This window comes from Camelus ferus, chromosome 4 (assembly GCF_009834535.1).
Source record: "Camelus ferus isolate YT-003-E chromosome 4, BCGSAC_Cfer_1.0, whole genome shotgun sequence".
NCBI classification, from domain to species: domain Eukaryota; kingdom Metazoa; phylum Chordata; class Mammalia; order Artiodactyla; family Camelidae; genus Camelus; species Camelus ferus.
In genome coordinates, this window is record NC_045699.1 from 9,201,598 (window position 1) to 9,217,267 (window position 15,670).

At 35.0% G+C, this 15,670-nt stretch overlaps 1 protein-coding gene across 1 annotated transcript in view; it reads left to right on the forward strand.

Annotated features, from left to right (window-relative positions):
* Window positions 1-5,370, forward strand: part of LOC102509418 (kinesin-like protein KIF27) — a 127,014-nt gene extending 121,644 nt beyond the window's left edge. Inside the window, 2 exon segments of the mRNA XM_032477510.1 lie at window positions 445-522; window positions 2,756-5,370. Of these exon segments, the coding sequence (XP_032333401.1) occupies window positions 445-522; window positions 2,756-2,803 (126 nt within the window). The 3' untranslated portion in view covers window positions 2,804-5,370.
* The last annotated feature ends 10,300 nt before the right edge of the window (window positions 5,371-15,670 follow it).

Genomic DNA, 15,670 nt, shown 5'->3' on the forward strand with positions numbered 1-15,670 from the left:
CTAAACAAAAACAGAGCCCATCAATACAGAAAAATTGTTTTAAACTATACTTCGTTATTATTACATAATAGCAAATGAATGAAGATTCTATTTACTGTGCTAAGAGTGGTATGTATGTCCTAAAGAATGGGGGACGATAAGGGTGCATGTTAGCTGATGTGGACTATGAACATGGAGATACAACGGACAGCTGGAACGTATCTTGCTCATGGACTTCTTCTCCCCTTCCATCCTTATTCTGTGGTCTTGTTTTAGAACAGCAAGCTTGTCCTATCTATCCTTAACATACAGCTGAGTAAAATGCCTGATTGAAATCGTGTGGGGAGAGGAATTCTCCTCTGATTCTTATTCATTTAGTAGGCAAAAATCATCATTGTGAATAAGTGTTTAGAATTGAGAGCATTTACCAAAAAAGGTTTTTTTTAATTGAATATTTGGTTATAGGTGACTTCCCTTCATGCTGCATTAGAACAAGAAAGATCTAAAGTGAAAGTATTACAAGCAGAATTAGCCAAATATCAGGTATGCTTTTATAATTTTGAAAGTGGTTTTATCACAAATAATACATTGGGAATAGACACATATTTATATATGTGAGAATAAATGTGCTATTTTATTCTTAGGCCAAAATTTATTCACCAAACATACGAATAATTTTGTTATTATGTGTCATATAGTTTACATTTTAGGAAATGTTAAATTTATTCTAGATATTGGTATATACAGGAATTCAGAAAAGTAATTTGGAAAAATCCTTGGTACCACATAGAGGACATGGCGTATTTACCAGTAAATCATATTGAGGGAAGATACATAATAATATTTACCCTATTATATAAAAAGTTTGATCATTTGATACAGTAATATCCCCTAGATATCTTCATTGTAAATATATCTTTTCCCCTTTGTAATTAATAAATAACATGTGAAGTTATATTTTGAGATTGTGTGAATATCCTATTCTTTTTACCTAATAATTTTAGCGTCCATTGATGATATTTGTATCAGTTATTATTTTGGTAGTTGCAAAATAGTGATTTTTCTAATTCTATCATTTCTTCTGCATTTACAAGCTGGCATTCAGCATTTTTTTCTGGATGAAGCAGTAAAAAATATCAGGGCTTTGTTTCAGTATATGTATATGTGTGAATATACACACACACATATACTTGTATATACGTGTGTATGTTTGTCTATGTCATGATATAAAATGAGTTAATTATTGTGGTGTCATAGTCAGAAAAGTCTGAAAGCCACCACTGGTAGCATAGAGAGCATAAGATGTCCAGCTCTGACATCTCATCAGTCCCAGGAAGGAAAAGACTTGGCCTGGGAGTCTTTGAAAAGGATCCTTGTTATTATTATTATTTTGAACTTGTTTAGAAGCAAGGTAAGAGTTTTAAGCTGTATAACATTGGTACTTATGTATGGTGGGTATCTACCTTATAGAAGGTTTTTTGGTAAGTTTATTTTTATCTTCCTGCTATCAAGAAATAAATCTTGTTTTTAGTACATGTCATTATACATCTCAAGTTTTATAAAACCTCTTCATCCTTTTTTTCTGTGAATGAATCTTTGCAAAAGTTTTATTTGGTCAGGAGTGAATAACAGCATTCTTATACTTGGTTTTTTTTTAAAGAGGGTCGATATAGAAATGTTTTTGAACACCAAGAGGGAAGTTACAGGCAGAAAAAGAAAGAAACCAAGAGAAGCTACCAACATTATTAAGTGGGTCTGGGTTCTGCGTGCCCCTTAGATAACCACCACTCTAAGGAACGCACTTCCACAGACAAGTAGTTCCCAAACGTGGCTGGTCATCAGAATCACTTGGGAACTTTTTGAATTGCAGATTGTTCAGCCCACTCCTAATAATCGTAAATAAATAGGTTTGGGACAAAGTCTAGACATTAGAATTTAAGAAGTATTACCACGTAGGTGATTCTAGTGATCAACTAAATTTGAGTATCATTGCTATAGTTTATAAAAATGGAGAAAAAAACTAAAATTATTATAAATACATCCAATTATTATTTATGGTTAAAATGGAGAGTAGAATAGTTATGGATGGCTTAAATTTTCTTCTCTGTACCTTTGTGCTTTCTATGTTTTTAAAGTGAGTATTTACTTTTTGAGTCAGAATGAGGCAGAAAATGTTATGTTAAAAGTAATTGATGAAAAATATTTTGTCTTTTAAGCTACTTTTTTCTTTCCTTGGCTCAAATACCATACATAGAGTTTCATTTGGAGCAAATTAAATACAGATTTATATACACCATTGAGCAGTATGAAAAGTATAACCTACTCTTCAACCCACTAATGTACAAAATCAGATTTCTAATGCTGTCTAATATGAACACAACTATACAGAACTTGAATTTAATTACACCAAAGAGTAATGAACTGAATCACCAAATTTGCTGATCATATGAAACAAACTTTAATTTAGTATTGATCACAATTTTTATTTTTTTAAAATCTGGGACAGTGCAAATAACCTCTAAAAAATAGGACGCTGGTGGTCTTACTAAGTCCAGACTAATTTAAATAGATAGTTGTTTTCTACAGCTTACTTTAACCATTTGTAAAAATCACTATTTAAAAATAATTTAGTGGTATGCTCATTCAAATTTGCAACAAACTGAAAAAAAGCTGCTTCCTTTTCATATTAAACAATACCTTTGGTCTCATTTATTCTTAAAAGAAAATGCCCCCAAAATGTTATTTCCTTAATAATTTGCCCTATTTTTCTTTACAGGGTGGCAGAAAAGGGAAAAGAAACTCTGAATCCGACCAGTGTAGGTGATTCCATTAGCCTTTGAGGTCAACACAAAAATTAAAACTTTCAGGGTTTTGCAAAAATGTGTATATTTAATGCTGTACAACTGCTAAACTATGCAGTTTTTGTTGAAGAAACTTAAATGATTAGCTCACTAACAGTCTATAATTTTTGGCTTAAAGTGAAAAGAAGAGAAATAGAATTCCAGCAGAACTCAGTGATTATTATTACTATTCATACTTCTTATCACTTTAGTTTTTCATCAGTCAATAAAATTAATTTACTCTTCCATTAATATGTTTGACTTTTTAAATTTCAGAAACATGTGAAAGTATTTTTGCATATAGCACAATTAATGGATTTAAGCTTAGTGAATACTTAGCACTTTCTGCATGTGAAAGCCTACAAGACACAGAAGATATCCTCAGATTGCTTATGCTCAGGGGAAGTAGAAGGCGGGGCATAGGTAATGACAACAGCAAAAATAATTACTATACATATTAGAGTGTGATATCACATTGTTTGGAAATTGAGAAAACTTGCATGAGACAGTTTTCGGAAGGTGGATGCCTTTTTTGTAAATTTTTTGAGAGGCATTCCAGGCAGAACGAACAAAATCTAGGCTGAAGTATTTGTTTAAAGAACAGTCTGGTTTGAGGACAGAAATGAGACACACAGAGTAGGAAGAGCGGTGATGTGAGGGAGGAATGAATGAGATATTTTTCACTGGTGTAATCAATTACTAGAATAATCAGCATTTATGGGATTTTTTTTAGTGTAGTCAATGAAATACAAATACGATTCATTAAAATACAGAGGATTTTGTTTGTTTGTTTTATAACAAAGATAGACGTCTTGCCTCCAAAACCAGCATTAACTGAAAGACTCCACTTCATGACAGTCTTTAAGAAAAAATGTCAGCATTGCCTATATGTCTGGCTTGTTCCATGAAGTTACATGAACTTTGCAAAGAATTGTGACTTACACATAACACTTAGTTCTCTCTGGCACAGAGTAGATGCTAAAGAATTATTTGTTTAATTGATAAAGTGGTAAAGCCTCTTTAGTTTTTCCCTAATTTTACCTTTGATTAAGAATAGGTACCATCAAAACCTAATTATTTCATTCAGTATATTTGGTAATCCATGATACCATATTTTTCAACCCAGTGATAAGCAAGATCAAATTTCTAATACTGTCTTATATGAACAAGCTAAATAGAATTTGAATAGTTCCAATTATAATTCAGTTATCCAAGCAGTTAATGAACTGAATTACCAACGCTCAGTATATTATCACTTATTTTTGATTATCTACCAGTACACTATCCATTTTGTACATTATCTAACATCTAGCACAGGGCTTGGTACATGGTAGACACTCAATAGATATGCCATTTTCTATTAGTGTGTATATTGGCTTAAAATCACCTGGCACGTAGAAAACTTCATTGATTTTCCTCTTTTACATTGGGTATTCTCTGGAGTACTGCACTCATAACTTTGTTTCCCCCCTGAATTCTTTTCTCTTGATTGATGTAGCCAATCCTGTGGATTAATCTGTCACTGCTAGACCATTATCTCAGTTTCAACAGGGAAAGTTTTATTTAGTTAGAGATAGAAAAGACAATCGGGGGGGAGGGCATAGCTCAGTGGTAGAGCACGTGCTTAGCGTGCACGAGGTCCTGGGTCCAATCCCAGTACCTCCATTAAAACAAATAATTAAATAACCTAATTACTTCCCCCCTCAAAAAAAAAATTAAAAAAAAAAAGACAATCAGTGACCAGATGGTGATTTCTTCTGTTAGATTGATTTATCAGGCATTCCTTTTTAATAAATATCGTTACTCAGATTCTTTTCTGAATGTTCAGTGAAATTATTGATAGCTTATTATGTGCTGGGCATTGTGCTAAGTACTAGAGATGCAAATATGACCACAATTGGAAGAAAACAGAAATGTAAAGAACTATTCATAAAATATTCCAATAAATAATAATACTGATACATTCAGATTGCTATTGGAGTACAGAAGAAAATGCATCTTACTATTTCAAAGAGGTAACTTAGACAATTTATTTTAATTACTTCAAACTCCATTAGTAATATATTACTTAAAAAGTGATTATGGCAACAAAGCAAGTTATTTAAATGGATCAAATATTTTAGACATCTTCTATGGGATTTTTGACATTCTCTATGGTGTGTTAGTAAAGCTATCGGAACCAGAGCTATGTTCAGGTCCTAGTTTTATTACCTTGGCTCAAAATAAATAGTTAGTAAATGATTGAACAGCATGAAATTGGGTATCAAATGAGAATAGGTAGTGAAAATATTGGGTAGAAAGCTATGTAAGATGCCATTTCTACTTTCAAATTATTTTCAGTCTAATATGAATAATAAAAGAGTACAGTACATAAATAACTGAAATTCAAGGCAGAATACAGTGGATTCCATAACAGTTTTATGGAAGAGAGTATATTTGTTCAGGAAAGTCAAGTGTTACTTACTGAAAAAAGTAACATTTTAAATTGGTTCTTAAAGAATAGGCAACTTTTCCACAAAGTTTTAAGGGGTGGAGGTCATTTAACAAAAAAGAAAAATAAAAAAAGAGGGAAGAAGGAAAAGCAGTGTGTTCAGGATATAGAAAGATAGCAAGGAGTGAAACTGAGTGCCTTTATTTTGCCTGGAGCATAGGCAGTAATGAGGTAAACAGAAAGGTTGTTTGGGGATAGCTGTTCTTCATCTTAAATTTCAGATTAAGTAGTCTATACATAATTTGGTAAGCATGGGAAAAAGCCATTAAGAGTTTATGGACGAAGCGATGCAATCAAAGCTGTCCTTTAAGAAGACTGAAATGGCAGTGATATAATAGGAAATTACAGAAGAATCAATTTGGAAATATCAAGGAAGCTTTTATAATAGTAGAAACAGGAGATAAAGAGGATCTGAACTAGGGAGGTAGCAGTGGGACTCAGAAAATGAAATAAAAAACATTCTCAGGGTGGAATCTAGCAAACGTGTACAAAAGAACAAGGACATCAGAGATGAAAACAAGATCTCAAGCCTAAATGAGAGTGAGAATGAGAGGGCCACTAGTAGGGTGCACTGATGGAGGACTTAACGTCGGGGAAAGAGACAGAAATGACTTTTTAATAAAATTAATTAACTATTTAAATTGAAGTACAGTCGGTTACAGTGTGTCGATTTCTGGTGTACAGCAAATGTCCCAGTCATGCATATACATACATACATTTGTTTTCATATTCTTTAGAAAAGACTTTTGACTTGTTAAATTGGATTTGCCTACAGAGCATCTGAAGGTAGAGAATTCAAGAAGTTGGAGATATAGATCTATTCCTTTGAGGAAATACTGAAGTTAACAGATTTGGGATCCGTCTACAATAAAGTTGTATAAATAGTTGACAAACCCAAAGGAAAAGGTTTTTGAAGAGAAATATTGCTGAGTACAGACTTTGGGAATGGTAGGAAACAGCGGTGAGAAAGGTGGGAGGCATGGTTATGAGTATTGCAGAGAGGTCTTAGGTTATGAGCCTGAGGAAAGACTACTGGATTTAACAGCTAAAGGACATGTTAATCACCTTCAAAAATAGCTTTTGCAAGGACACAGAGCAAGGCACTGAGGAGAAAGTTATACTCCTTAAAATTTTGTTAGTTATAAGGGGCCCCCAAGGTGCCTTAAAGGGGCTACAGGGTTGAGTGAATTTGGTTTGTTTACATTCAGGACTGAGTAGACTTTTACTATGTTCATAAACAGAAAGGAGCCAATAAAGGAAAAAAAGAGATTGGGGCATGGGAGTGAGGGATTGAGTTCAGAGACCACCATTTAGATGTTTACTTGTCATTATGTAATTTGGTTTCCTTATCAACCTTTTCTGATGTGTAATTTAATTCTAAATTATGCTGTTCTCTGTTAATGGAATTGTCGCCCTTTCCATATAATAATTTAAGAATATTAATGATTTTAAAAAGGAATATAAAATGATTTCATGATCAGACATTAGTAAACTTCCATGAAGGAACAAGTCCTGAAGCAACAGACAAGATGGTAAGTGAACGACAGGTCCTCCAAACACTGTAAATCATTGAGGGATGGTCCTGGGGTAAATGTTTTATTTAATTTAAAATATTATTCTCTTGAAGTTAACATCCACTGCTAGTGTGGTTGTTAAGAAGTGGATACCCACATGTACTATTAGCAGTCTTGTACTTTGGTTTCTGCATTTTGGAAAAGCACTATAGTAACATGTTTCTGGAGCCAAAAAAAAAAAAAAATGTTTTTACCCACTAATTCCCAATATTGGCTAATTTATCCTAAGAAAACAGTTTGAGAGAAGACTAAACATTAAGAGATCTATACAGGTATAACAGTAGGTATAAAAAGGAACCATGGGATAACCTAGATGTTCAGCTTCAATGTCTAACCCAAATATCCAACTTGAATGACTAAATGTAACACATCACGGGGAGTTCTTATTATGCAGCCTTTAAAAAGGTATAATTAGGGCAACTATGTAAAAACATGGAATATATTGGACATAGTTTAAATATAAAAACAAAATACAAACTTGTAAATTCATTATAGCTAATGTGAAAATACATATGCATATGGACAAACTGGAAAACAAATTACAAAATAAAACTGCTTGTGTTGGGATGAGGGATTATGGAGAATTACAGGTTAATTATTTTTCCCCCAAATTTTATCTAATGTACTGTTATTTGTAATTGAAAAAAATTGGAAAAATACTTCTGCTTGAATTTGTGTTAAGTGATTTGCTGATATGGAAGTAGGTTGTATAAACTTATTTTATTGACATGCTCAACTATATTGTGTTAGTTAATACAGAACATCTCCTAGACATGGAAGTTTTGCTTTATAATCCAGAACCCTTCACTATAATCGAACTAAACCAGGGAAGGTAGCTTTGTGAATCAAAATGACTGTGTTGCTGCAAGAAAACTTGTAAAATTTTAATCAACCAGCTTGACATTTCCTTTGTTTTACTTCCCATTCGAAAAATTTTAGAACATTAGTTTTATTGTCATTAACCATGTCATACTGTTCTGGTGACATCTATTCAAAATTGGTTTTTTGTAATCATATTACAAACTAAGATGTGAGTTATTTTATTGTATAAATTATTTTATACACTATGCTCCCCATTATGTATTTGTTAAGGAAGAGATAGTTTTCTTCTAAATACCTCAATATACATAGTGGGTACTGACTGTAATATTTTGTATAAAATTAGTTTTTTATAACACAACTTTGTTACAATATAAATGACATATAACTGCACATGAAATATGGGATAAGTAAACATTCTATGATTTCAATACTTTGAAATTTCTTAAGATTTGCTTCATGCAACTATATGTGATCTAACTATGTTTTTTGTGGGCTTACAAAGAATATGTATTCTGCAGTTGTTGGGTGCAGTAGTCTATGTCCAATTAGATCACGTTTCTTCAAATCTTATATGTCTTTAATCTCTATCCTCTGTTCTGTCGGTTACTGAGAGGATATGTTAAAATCTGACAGTGATTGTGAATTTGTCAGCTATTTAAAAGTGTGTGTCAGTTCTGCTTTTGACGTACTAACAATTTAAAAACTGTTCTATCTTCCTGATGATTTTATTTTTACAGTGACAATCACTAGTATGTTATTTTGCTTTAAAAGTCTATTTCATCCAATAGTATAGCCACATTAGTTTTTCAGTAGATATCCTCTAAATAGCTTAGTACTAGCATAGCATTTTTTTTCAGTTCCAGGCTGACAGACTTTCTGTATTTCTGCTTATTTCCTTTTCTCATTTTCTTTGAGTAACTGACTTGCTGATCTCCTCCTTTGTCAGGCCTTCAGTATTTTAAGAAGTCCTTCAACATTTTAGCATTTTCAAACAGAAGAGTTTGTCTGTAGAAGCTGTTCTGGCATATCCCTGGAAAAGAAGGAACTAAAAATTCTATCAGTCTATTTTGCTATTTCCCTTAATGGAGCTATAGCCACCAATTTATAGTGCAAACATTTGAGTTCAGAGGCTGAGTTGATGTTTTAACATAACTGATTTAAAGGCCTATAATTAAACCAGCTATTGTTGGAGGAAGATGGCCAACAATTAGAGTTTAGATTACTCTTCATTAACACTGTAGTTCATTTTGAGCCAGTGATTTTAATCTTACCAAATATAACATTTATGTTGTTACCTGAGCAGTAGTACTATACTAAGAAATAATATATAAATAATATATAAAGGCATCTCTTTTGGTTTCAGTAAAGGACAATGCTACTCATACTAGATAACGTTTAGACTTATGTAATAGCAAAATATTTTTGCTAATTGTCACAGTAACAGGCTTTTTTTCTGCTTATTTCTAAATGTTATAATATCAGCTTATCATGGAGTATTACAGTGAATCAGTTCTCTAGATGATTTAAAAACTGTAGCCGGCCAGGTTCACCGTTAGGCTAAAAGGCAAAACAAAAACAAATTCAGGGAAAATGTGTGAGTGTGTATGCGTGTGTATGTGTGAAATCCATCACACACAAATATTATTAACTGCCCCTTCCTCTAATGTGTCCATGAATTATTTATCTTCTATCAGGAAGTGGCATCTATGATTTCTCTTGAATTTGGGTGGGCTCTGTGACTGTTCTGGCCAATAGATGACAGTAAAATGACACTGTACCTGTTTTTAAGCGTGGGCCTTAAGAGACTGGCAACTTCCACTTCTGCCTTCTTGCAGTACTCCCTCGGGGGAAAGCCAGCTACCATGTGGAATTACTTTGGGACTCCATGCTGTAAGAAACTCAAGTCACATGGAAAGCCACCTATAGGTACTCTGGTTGATGACCTCAGCCTCACCAACAACCAGCAGCAACTGTAGGCCATGTAAGTGAAGCACTTTGGACATCCATCCCAGGCAAGGCTTCATGTGACCCTAACCTGAGCAGCATTCTGACCAACTGCATGAGAGATCACGAGTGATAACTGCCCAGACAACCCGCAGCACAGTGAGAGAGAACAAATTGTTGTGGTAGGCTGTTAAGTTTGAGAGTAGTCATTACACAGCAATAAAAAACCAAAGCAAAACTTGTTACTTGGAAGAAAGGTAATGCTATAATAAAACCCTTAGAGCATGTGATATTGATTTTGGCACCAGGTAGCAGACTGAAGGTGGAAAGACCCCAAGGGGGCTTTTTAATGAATATAGAAGGGACTTGAGACTTTTGGTGAGAACTTGAAAGACAAGAAGGAAAATGTAATTGGAAGCTGGAGAAAAGGGGCTTCTTGTTTTGAAATGACCAAGTTTGGCAACACTGTTGCCTATAGCAGCATGGAAAATAGAAACTATAATGAAGGAAAATCTGACTGGGTAGGTTTTTCAGACAATATAGAAAGTTATTTTTTTTAATAACTGCTTAAGCTAAAATACATAGAGGTGAACTAATGAAACTCTTCAGTTCTTCAGCAGAATTTAAAGAAAATGAAAATGAGCCAGGAATTGCTGTGTTCAATAATAAAATCTCAAACCCAGGCTTTCCTTGCCGAAGGTTCTGAAAATAATAAAGGGCAAGGATTGAAACCAGGGAGCTAACAGTAAAGTAAAGAGAAAGGGCTCAAGGATTTATTCTACAAGACCCTTTTGTTAAGACCTCAGAGACTCAGGGGGAGTGGGCCAAGGTGGTGGAGTGGGAAAACCCTAAGCTCATTTCCTCCCACAGTCACACGAAACTACCAACTATTTGCAGAGCAGATATTGATGAGAAGACCTGAAGACTAGCAGAAAATACCTTCTACAACTAAAGATACAAAGAAGGAACCACAGCAACACGTGTAGGAAGAGCAGAGAGGTGGTACTGTCACGACCCACCTCCTCAGGTGCGTAACTCACAAACAGGAGGACAGTTACAATTGCAGGGACTCTCCCCATGGAGTGAGGGGTCCCAGCCCCACATCGGGCTCCCCAGCCCAGGACTCCTTCACTGGGGAAGACAAGCCCCCAGAATGTCTGGCTTTGAAACCAGCGGGGATTACTTTCAGGAGGGCCGGAGGGCTGTAGGAAATAGAGACTCCTCTGAAGGGCTCACACAAAATCTCACCTGCTCTGAGACCCAGGGCAGAGGCAGTACTTAGGAGCCTGGGTCAGACCCACTTGCTGATCGTGGAGAGCTTCCCAGAGAGGCAGGCGGCAACTGGGACTCACCCTGGGGCATAAACTGGAGGCAGCCATTTGGGGAACTTGTTCTACCACAGGGACAGTGGTGCTGGCTATTTTGGAATCCTCTCTAATCCACACAGCAGGTCCTGGCAACCTGCTGGACCAGGGGCCAGGCATTCCTACCAGACCGCCTGCAGTAGGCAGCTGGCCACAGGAGGAGGGCCCACACAGCCCACATAGGGGGCCTGAAGAGATCAGCAACTTAAAATAGTCATATGTAAATACCTAACCATATCAGTAATCATATTACATGCAAGCAGATCTAAATACTGCAGTGAAAAGACAGAAATGGTCATACTTATTTCGAAAGGCAAGATCCAACTATATGCTTCCTACAAGAAATATACTTTGTATGTCGATATACAAAAAGCAGTATTTTTAATAAACTAGCAATGAGCAGTTGGAAATTGAAATTAAATTATACAAACTCCACAGACATTTTTAACTCCACCTTTTATTACCTGCTTGGCATACTGATACCAAATGATTGGAAATTACCATTGTCAAACGATGGAAAAGCACTTCAAAGTTTAAAGAATAAGTTAATTACAAAAATTACCAGCAGTCTACAAAGTGTATCAGTTCCATATAACCCTCCTGTGGATGAAACAAACTGCCCTCACACATATTATTTGTTATAACATCTCTTACGTAAAGAACTTTATGTAGAAGCGTGTCTTAAAGGAGTTTCATTTGAGCTAGAATTGCTTTCACTGTGGCATTGTGAATAAGATGAATTCAGTCTGAAGAACCACACTCTTAAAATACAAAGTGGGAGAAAGATTTAAAACTATATAAAGAAAATATTTCAAAAATAAGTTACCACAAATACTTTCTTATAATAACTGCCTTTTTTTTTTTTTTTTGCTTTTAGCAACAGACCTATTGTATCTTGTGAAAAAATGTCGAGTAGCTCCAGTCTGACCTCTTAAAAGTGGTATTTATCACCAAAAGTGAAGTGCTTTATTAATGTCACCAAGATTTATCTGAGAACATCAGGTACTGAATTTTCAGCAGTCAAGGCAACTAGAAACAGAAAAGTGTGGTTGATCTAGATCAAAGGGCAAAATGAAATCCAAGTGCAGGAGTAATCATACTAATTCTTTCTTGTTGGGAGCAGGGCACTATCCTGTGCATGGTAGGAGGTTTCGCAACATCCTTGGTCTCTACCCATTAGATGCCAATAGCAGCCCCCTCCTGCAGTTGTGACAACCGAAAATGTCTTTGGACATTGCCCAAATGTCCCCTGAGGGGCATAATCACCTCCAGTTGGGAAACACTATCTTAGAGCAACCACAAAAAGAAAAAAAAAAAAAATATATATATATATGTGTATAACATACGCATATACACACATAGCCAGTAAACATTTAAAAGGCTGATCAGCTTTATTAATAAAGGAAATAAAACCAAAATGAAATACCCTTACACACCCAGCAGACTCTTAAAACCAAATAGTAAAAAACATGCAAAATCCAAAAATCCAAACAGCCCATAAAAATGTGTTCAGCCTCATTTAAATTCAAACTACAATGATAAACCATTTATATCTCTACCCAAAAAGGTAAAAAAAAATCTAAAGGTCTGAGAATACCAAGAGCTGGTGAAATTTTGTGGTAATTAAAATTCTCATACAGACTTGATTAGGGTGTAAACTGTTACAGCCATCTTGAGAAATATTATGTCGTTATCCTTGCAAAGCTGTAGACCCACAGACCCCATAATCCACCCATAAATATACGTATCCTGGAGAACGTTACATTTTATGTGTGTGAGGATATTCATAGAAGCACTGTTTGTAATAGGAAAAAACTACAGGGAAAAATCCATCTGAAATGTATTAACAAGGCCCACCTATACAAAAAAACATGATGGATGCATGTGCTAAACAATACTAAATGAAAGAAGGAAAATAGAAAAGGATACAAATACTGTGATATTATACATATGAAATTTAAAAATAGGCCAAAAATTTTGGAATAGTTCCAGACGGACAGGTGTTAACTCTTCTCTAAATGTTTGGTAAAATCTACCAGAAAACATAGGCAGAACACTCTTTGACAGAAATCAGAGCAATATTTTTTTGGATCTAGCTCCCAAAGTAAAGGAAATAAAAGCAAAAATAAATGGGATCTAATTAAACTTAAAAGCTTCTGTGCAGCAAAGTAGACCATAGACAAAATGAAAAGAGCCTACTGAATGGGAGAAGATATTTGGAAATGATATGACTGATAAGGGATTAATGTAAAAATAACTTTAAATTCTAGGAAGAAACTAGGCATTTCCCTCTTAATGACTTATGTATGCATCTGGGGTTCTGGAAGATTCTAAATGTCCATTTTGCATTTTTGTGATTTAAAAAATATTGTCAGGGGATTTTTGAACACTAAATTTTTACAGTACACTTTAAAAAACATAGGTACTAAAAACAGAAATACTGTATGTTGGGTGGTAATCAGTGACTTAAGATCACAGTGGTGTGTCGGTCACGACTTTTACTGGCTCCTAAGAGCTGACTGTGCATCTCTTCCCAACTCTGAAATCAATGATATCACATCACATTGATAGCTTGAAATGGTCACGGTGGGACTATTTACACTGCGGAAGTTGGCAACACATAAAAGCTACAAATCAACACCTCCATCTTCACCCCAACCAGTTTATCAACACACTACTGCTTAAAGACTAGGAGTTCTGAATATAAATTTAAACTTTTTCTCATTGGCTTTCTTATCTTTAGAGAAGCTTAACATGTTTGACAAACAGTTATATCAAGAGAATCAGTTACTTCCTAAGCCTTAAACAAGAAAGCTGCTCAAACAAGAGAAGTTAACTGACGTAAAACTTAGAAAATAAAAAAATTGAAGAGTAGGGAAAAAATAGAAGAATAACAACACTCAGCATGCATTAGACCAAGTCCCTGACATTTTCTGATAGTGTTAATAGGAAAAAGAAAAATCATCGACACAGCCCCCTGCTCTTTAGGTCGCTTGCTCAGCAGTTGATTTCTACTTCCAACTGCTGCATTCAGGAGAGAAGAACTGTTCTGTTTGTAGGAGGCAGTTGCCCCATTTGGAATATCATGATTTTGGGGGCTAATGTCTTCAGTGTTTAATGAATATCTTTTCTCTTTGTCCAGATTCCCTCAAGCTGCTTATAATATATATAATAAAGGCCCCTAGAGTTTATTGTTCCTTTATTAATCTGAGATTGAGAAGCATCATTTATTCAGTCTTCCCACTACGTGGAAGATACCATAGTAACTTTTCTGAAGTGACACGTAGATGGTGGTGAGACGCAGCACCCTCAGTGAGCAGGTGTCTAGTATGAAGGCACACCTGATGAGAACGCAGAAAAGCCAGACTGCATTTTTGTCTGTGTCAGTAGTCATTTAGATGCTTATTGCCTCAGTCTCTCCTTTCAAAGTCTTCGGTTTTAAAACCTGATCATAAAATTCAGAAAGGTTTGCATTTATCCTTTGGAGCACTTTGAAATAAAGGCCGTGTTGAAGAATAAAGTGGTAAAATAGATCCAACAGTCCAACTGTAAAAGAAAAAACACCATTTGTCTTTCAGTGAAGCCTATGTTCTCTTCCCATTTACTGCAATGTGACCTGTTTCTTTTCTTATGTGTGGTTAGTACACTAAATCCAATAGATCTAGTTTCTACTTTGAAGGGAAGCTACTCCTTTTGAAATACTTATTTTTGCCCCTCAATGGCCAGCAGCCTACAACACATGCATCTCCTCCTCCTCCCCCTTTCCCCTTCCCCCTCTCCCCCTCCCCCTCTTCCTCTTCTCTCCCTCCCTCCACCTCTTCCTCCCTCCTTGTACTAGTTTGTATAGGTGATATTAGAGGTATAGCATTCTAAAAAACAGCTAGTTGTTATGTAAAATACTTTTTAGAATTTAAATACCTACAAAAATAGGTCTACACCAAATCTACCCTACCCTGTGAAGTTTACATTTAATTATCAAATTCAGCCTGTATTTACAACAAAAATCTAAGTACACTGTTCTCTTAGATACATATTTTACACTGATTTTCTTTTTCTTTTTCTTTTTCTTTTTCTTTTTCTTTTTCTTTTTCTTTTTCTTTTTCTTTTTCCTTTTTTAATTCACAAATACTTCCAGATACTAGAAACAGATACTATACGGACACTAGGGCACAACTCAGCCTCTTTGGAAGCTGAAAAACAGTATTTGTGTTGAAAAATTTTAACTGTTTTTCCCTCCACTGCATTTTAAAGTGAGAAATACACTGCTGGTTACTTGGCCCAGCCAATGAAAGGCTTCTTCTGTAACATCTGTGATACCAGCTTTTCATTTTGCTTTTACATGAACATTCACAAGTCAATTTGGGTTGACTGTAAGCACTTCTAATCATTAAAGACTCTTTGTATTTGTTTAGTTTCATATACCTAAGTGAGGGGATTATATACATATATCTATTAGATATTCTTTAATTCACTTCAGCTTGTCATTGCAGAGATTTTTAATGACTCTGCCATCCACTATATTAGCTAGTCTCCTAAATATTATCTTCTGTACATTTGACAAAGATGACTCATATCTTCCATGTTGACAAGAATGTTGAGTAGATTAGGACCAAGTACAAAGTCCTATGGCATGCTGCTGGAAACTTTCTCTCAGGC